This window comes from Alexandromys fortis, unplaced genomic scaffold, assembly GCF_014885135.2.
Source record: "Alexandromys fortis isolate MF-2015 unplaced genomic scaffold, M_Fortis_MF-2015_v1.1 scaffold_24, whole genome shotgun sequence".
In the NCBI taxonomy this organism is placed as follows: domain Eukaryota; kingdom Metazoa; phylum Chordata; class Mammalia; order Rodentia; family Cricetidae; genus Alexandromys; species Alexandromys fortis.
Genome location: NW_026067906.1, coordinates 6,786,026 through 6,792,103, shown reverse-complemented (window position 1 = coordinate 6,792,103; position 6,078 = coordinate 6,786,026). Strand labels below are relative to the sequence as shown.

At 48.2% G+C, this 6,078-nt stretch overlaps 1 protein-coding gene across 2 annotated transcripts in view; it reads left to right on the top strand.

Moving 5' to 3' along the window:
- The first annotated feature begins 1,713 nt into the window (after positions 1–1,713).
- Positions 1,714–6,078, top strand: part of Tmtc2 (transmembrane O-mannosyltransferase targeting cadherins 2) — a 392,468-nt gene continuing 388,103 nt past the window's right edge. The window contains exon 1 of one of the 2 annotated variants that reach the window (XR_007590635.1): positions 1,714–2,527. Coding sequence is in view for 1 of the 2 variants with exons in the window: in XM_050135588.1 (XP_049991545.1) it covers positions 2,445–2,527 (83 nt within the window). In the remaining variant the exon portion in view is untranslated. The remainder of the gene's footprint in view (positions 2,528–6,078) is intronic. The other variant, XM_050135588.1, reaches the window with a different exon arrangement.

Genomic DNA, 6,078 nt, shown 5'->3' with positions numbered 1-6,078 from the left:
TAACAATATCTTGGAGTAAGATTGGATCAGTGTTGGTATTAAGATATTTATTTTGGAAGTGAATGCCTAGGTTTTCTTTACGAAGAAAAAGAAAACGTTGGGAACCATAATAGCTAAGTTCATGTGGCTCTTTCCAGTCCCCTTCTAGGTGCTTCTTATGGTAATTCATCTAACCAAAAATAAATTGTAAAAAATGAGGTGCAAGGAAGGTGATTGGTCCCAGATTAACCAAATAATGAACAGCTGAATTGATATTCAAACCCCCGTATCAGACTCAATTATGTATTCCTCCTCCAAGGGTCCCAGAAGCCAGTATCAGTATGCAATCCCAGGACAGAGACTGAGAGGATCCGAATGGATCAATCGATATGATCTTAAAACAAAAAGTACAGTATATAGGGGCATATGCAAAATAGAAATCACCATCTTTAATATATTTGAGAATTTTCTACACGTGTATAATATTTGTCAAATCCCGATTTGCCTGTTGGACGTAGAACACTTTTGTCAGTGTCTACAAGATTTTCTTGCAAAGTCAGACATCTTTGTTCTGCAGGCATTCAAACTTTTCAGGCCGCTGCCACATACCCAGGGTCTCTATTTCTTTCAGTTCCTTTGAGGGACTGGCAGGTTAGGTGTGTCTCTTCCTGTGGGGACAAGACAGCAATGCACGAAGGACTTGTTTTCCATGTCCTGTAGTTTCCCCGCAGCAGGGGGCGCTGCAGTAGTGTTCATTGTGGTCCAAGAGAGCCTCCAGTCCTAAAAGAAAGGGGACCAGGCAGGAAGGGGGTGTGGCAGACAGCCCTCAGACCTTTTTGGTTTTGCAGCTTTAGTTCCCAGAGCTTCTTCGGTCCAGACCATTTTTTCTACACCGTATTTCATCATGTTGGATGCTTTCCATCCAGTCTTGCATCCGGGCGGAAAGCAAAGGGCATTAGCTTTCCTCTTCGCTGAATTTAAGGGTGGCGTTGTAGAGGGTTGCACTAGAGTGGGGGTCTCTTGCACGTTCTCGGAGCCAGCCTGACAGTCCTGATCCACGAAAGACACCCCAACCCTCTCCATCTCTGCGGAGCACACGCGTGCTTCTTACCTTCTAGCCTCTCCCCTTTCATTTTATGGATCCCTTTTCATAATCTCGCCGAGGGACACGTGTCTTTCCGTTGACATTAATGTCGACAGTGGTGGCGTGGCCTCACAGTGGAACGCTCTCCTTCCTAAACACTCCCCCAGCTCTTCAACGCCCTCCCATTCCAATTCAGCTCACGCACCGTGCACGCGGGCAATAGATCCTTAGTGACAACCGAGGCTGCCAGCGCTCTCCAAACCTGTTCTACCTCTCAGTGTCCCCAGAAGTCTATCCAGCTGACCAGATCTTTGCCTGACAGCTCTTGGCACGGAATGCTTGGCTAGCGATCTAGTGGGTGCAAGGCGCCTCCAGGCACCACTGGCCAAGCCACCGACTCCTCCTGTCGCCTTTCTCCTCCATTTCCCCTGCCCAGAGCGCACTCTAGCTATCGTTTTGGGCGATCTTCCAAAAAGTCGTCCTTGTCCCGGGGGGCTTTCCAGAGTAAAAATGAAGGTGAAAGAGAAAGAATGGAGCGGGACTGGAGGAGGAGGCTTAGAGTAGCTGGGAGAGTGGGCGGAGCCTCCCGCCAGTTGGGGGTAGACAAGGAGGAGCCTGCGGGGAGGATCTGGGTGGAGAAAGGGGCAGGGCTAGCTTGGGCTGGAGGGCTGGCCACGCAGGCGCGTGGGGCCGCGGCGAGAACCCCACGCGGGAGCTTTTGGAGTCCCCAGTCGCCGCTTCTCACTTCACTGGAGAGGGGGCCGGGAGGGAACCAATAAAGAGTGAATGTTCAGCAGCCGCTGGTGGCGGCGGAGTTGGTGCGAACGACCCCGGAGTCGTGCGCCCGGGTGGCGGCGAGGGGAGGCGGTTCGCCTCGTCCCTCCCACCCGCCCCTTTCTCTGGATCTCTTCTTTCCTCCGCTGGTCCCAGATCCCGGCTCCGTCCGGCCCCTTCGCCCCCTCAACCCCCCATCTCACACTCTTCTACCTCCTCAGTCGTCTACCTAGGGCGTCCCAAAAGTGCCATGGGTTAGGGTGGGGACCGCCAGCCGCGGGAAAGGACTAGCCCGAATCCTCCGCCGGGGGGCGTGAAGCCGGATCGCCTCTTGCCTCCCGCGGGTGTCGGGCATGGGGAGCGCAGTGTGAGCCGCTAACCCCGGGAACACTCAGGAGCAGCGGAGCCAGGCGACCGGAGAAGCCGACGGAGAGAAACCCGGGATCGGAAGAAGGAGCCGAGGGAGGGCGAGGAGGCGGGCGGGGAAGCCAGGCAAAAGTGCAGCCAGGAGGAGAAGGCGGCGGAAGGTGGGGATTGATGCTTCTGTTTTTTGTTGCCACTGCTGCGCTCGCACTGGGAGCCAAGCCCGAGGGAAGGCGGTGGAGAGATGATTGCAGAGTTGGTGAGCAGCGCTCTGGGGCTCGCCTTGTATCTCAACACCCTGAGTGCGGATTTCTGCTACGATGACAGGTAAGTGGGCGAGAGAAAGGGGCCATGACTGCGGCGCGAGGGGATGGGGTGGAGTGGGGTCTCCTCGGTGGCTCTAGAGCTGCTCACTGTCAGGCTGAAGCGTGTCCTGGGGACACAGGTATCAGCACCTGAAGGTTTAGGCGACGTGGAAACCACAACTCCTAAAGCAAACAGCCGGGACGCCGGCGCGCTGGGCGGGCCAAGCGAGTTTCCGCTCTTACTTTGCAGCAGGTTCTTGCTTGCTTCTTGCCGGTTGGCAGGCGCTTAAGTTTTTTTGTAGCGGAAATCCCGGCAATTTGGTAAACTGTTTAATGAACCTATATAAAAAAAAATAAAGAAGACAATAACAGTCCTAGGTATGCTTAGTGCAAAAAAGCATATTAAGTGATTTTACTTGTGGACTGGAAGGAAGTCTCTGATCACCCCTTAGTAGATCTTCTCTGTGTCGTTTCCTTTTATTGATAGGACACTTACTTCCCGAAGTTAAATACACGTTTGACAGTTGCCAAGAGTGAAAAGAGCGCGCATACTCTGCGTCAACTTTCTGTTTGACGTGCATGGTAGTAAACTTTGAGCTAACATCATTGCTCATCCACCATGGGGTAGTCCTTTATGAAAACATGGGCTTTTAGTTCTGTTCGGGAGGTTTGCGTTAGACGGTGATTTTTCTGATGCTAATTGGGGAAGAAGACGCCCCTAGAGACTGACTTTGTCTTCTCTGTTTGGGTTAGTTTGGGTGGCTAATGAGACCCGGACTGTGTTGTCAAAGAAACTGCCCCGATTCCTGGAAAACATCACCCTTGTGCTGGTGTCTCTACCTATTTTTTTTTTTTTCCTTTTTTGAAATGTTGTTAGTGTTTAGAGACTGGTGAAAAGCTCCAATAGCCATTGGGAAAATTCCAATTTGTGCCTTTTCCGGTGACTTAATCTGATTACAATTAAAACAGATGCATAATTAAAATATATTAGGGAGAACAACATGCCTGGCTAAACTTATTAACCGTCCTGGGGTGTTTCATGCTCCATTGAAGTTAAACCATCCAAGAAGCGACCACAGATTTACTTTGACAGCCTTTCGGCAGCCTCTCTGGGCTTAGGGGAGTGAATAGGTCCCCAGGGTTAGGGCCAGGCAGTGCGTGAACTCGAGCAAAGTGGTTGACTACAGAGAGGGAGGCAAGACTGTGCTCCTCTGCTAATCATCCCTTTCCAGCATTCTGATGTGTCCACTCTCCTGCTAAGAGCGTTCCTGGATGTATGTCTTAAATTATAGGATCTTGGCCCACACCCTCATGTCTGCTATGGAATTGTCTGATGATACTTGCAAAAAGACCCCCCCTCCACACACACACACCTGGGGTGCTTTATGTTGTGCCTAGCAGACATTAGCTGATAGAAAGTCTCTGGCCAACTTTTACTCAACTTTTAAAACATCGTCCCGATTTCAGCAGTGACCTCGGTTGCTCTAAGGAACGGGCTCACAGCAAGGGAAGCTGTCCTGCTTGCCTTTCTTCCTCCAGATTTCTGCCATGATGCACCTGCTATTTTAAGAGCGCCAATGGAGAGAGCTTTGGCTCCTCTAAAATTAATCAGTTTTCACTCCAATGAGTGCAGGGCTATATCGGGGCAGCGGCTGGCTTTTGGAGCCAGCTGGGGGAGCAAGCACTGACCCCAAGAGTAAGGAGCTTATGGAGAGAGGAGAGCCTGAAATACTTGCATAGTATCCAGAATTATGATCACAGTATACAGTATTAAACCAAGCATTCCTCTCGAATACTATTCATAACTGCCGCCCAGTACTCCAAAGAGGATATACAAAAAAAAAAAAAAAAAGGCCACCCTCTTTAAGAAATGGAGACTAAAACTTACGTATGTGGGCATGTACATTTTCTCACCCTGAAATGTTTGGACTTTGGGAGTCTAGAAGATGTTTGTGACTGTGATGACAAATGACTTGTCCTTGATGACTGGAATTTGTTATAAACCCCTCATCTGCTCCAAGTCACACTGAGTGTTGGAATCCTTCTCTTCTGTTTCCTGTCTGCCTAGGTGCATGTAATGTGCTAATTTTCCCATATTATGATAGCATGTTCAAGATGATATTTTGACATGTACGTATAGGATGTCGAGGGTCTAAAGTGTGAGCTATGCTTTGCAGTGCACTAAAAAGTTCCTTTCTATTGATGTCTCACAAAACTTCATACGCAACCTCATACTCTTAAAAACGTGAAATCGTAAGAAGCGTGAACTTGGTTTCTGGGTTTCTTAGAAACCGTAAGGTGCATATTTATGCAGCACTGGCCTTAGTTGTCATGTGCACAGCATGTGGAAGTGATTCACTGCCAAGGTGCACTGTAAACTCTGGCTTTGCAAATACACTCTCGACGTAAGTACTGCAGCTCACTGGTGTGTGAAGGGGTACGTGAGCAGGGGAGCCAAATGAAAACTTTGGGATGATGGGGAGATGTTTGTTTCCACTGCTGCATTTCAGATGGCAAAGATTCACGTTCAAAACATCGCTTACGTGATATCTGTGCATCATGATGCCCTCCGAGGAACTTGTGTGAAATACAGTTCTGGAGCAGAGGCCACTGGAAGTAGAGAGAGCCGTGGACAAGGAGAGAGGTGGCTCTTATGCATGGCTTACTTAGCTAAATTGGAACCTTGCAGTGTAGCCTGAAGAATCTTACCTTTAGGCGGGCTTTATATATGTAGTGTGAGCATTATTGCTGTGGTACTTCTCAACATTACCATTCCTTTTACATATAATGATCAAATTTATTTTATAAACTATATATCTATTTATATGATATTACTCTTTATGTCTTATGTAGCTTGTTGGAAATTAAGTGGTAACATGAAGCTTTCTTAAAGCAAAAAATCCATTTCCTGTGGTAAAAACTTAATGTCTTGCAAGTGCTTCGGTGTTAAACTTAAGACTATGTCTACGATGTGTTGAAATGAGCAATGCAAGGGCAGGATTCACAGAATCTGATGAGAAAACATTCTCTCCTTTCTCTCACCTTTAGTGCAATGACTACGTTGTGTCTCAAGTATGCTTGCCAGATTTTAAGTTCCAGTGCATGTAACACCTTGAAGGACCCTCTTAAAAATTTTTGGGAGAAACTGGATGCTTACAAGAGGGCAAAATACACACAAGCCCCTTTGGCGACTCCCAAAGTCTTGGCTCTGTTATGTACTCGCTGAGGGTGACCTGGAATCATTCATTGCACACTGTCCCCGTTAAAATACTACCGCAAGTTCCTCAGAGGTCACACTGAGGGGAGTGAGCTCAATGCAAAGTTAGACTGTCAGCGGAAAGGAGGCTGATTGGATTGTACATGTGTGGTGTAGTAGGTGACATACCCTTTGATGACATAGGGACAGGAGAATAAGAATATTACAGCTTTGTAATCATCGCTTGAGTAAAATGCTTCATTACTTTGGGGGGAAATTCAAGATGACAACATGAGATTTTGATATTGGAACATGTATGTGTCACTTGCAGATTCATATCCTTGATATGGGTGTTCTGCATAATCTCTCTCTCTCTC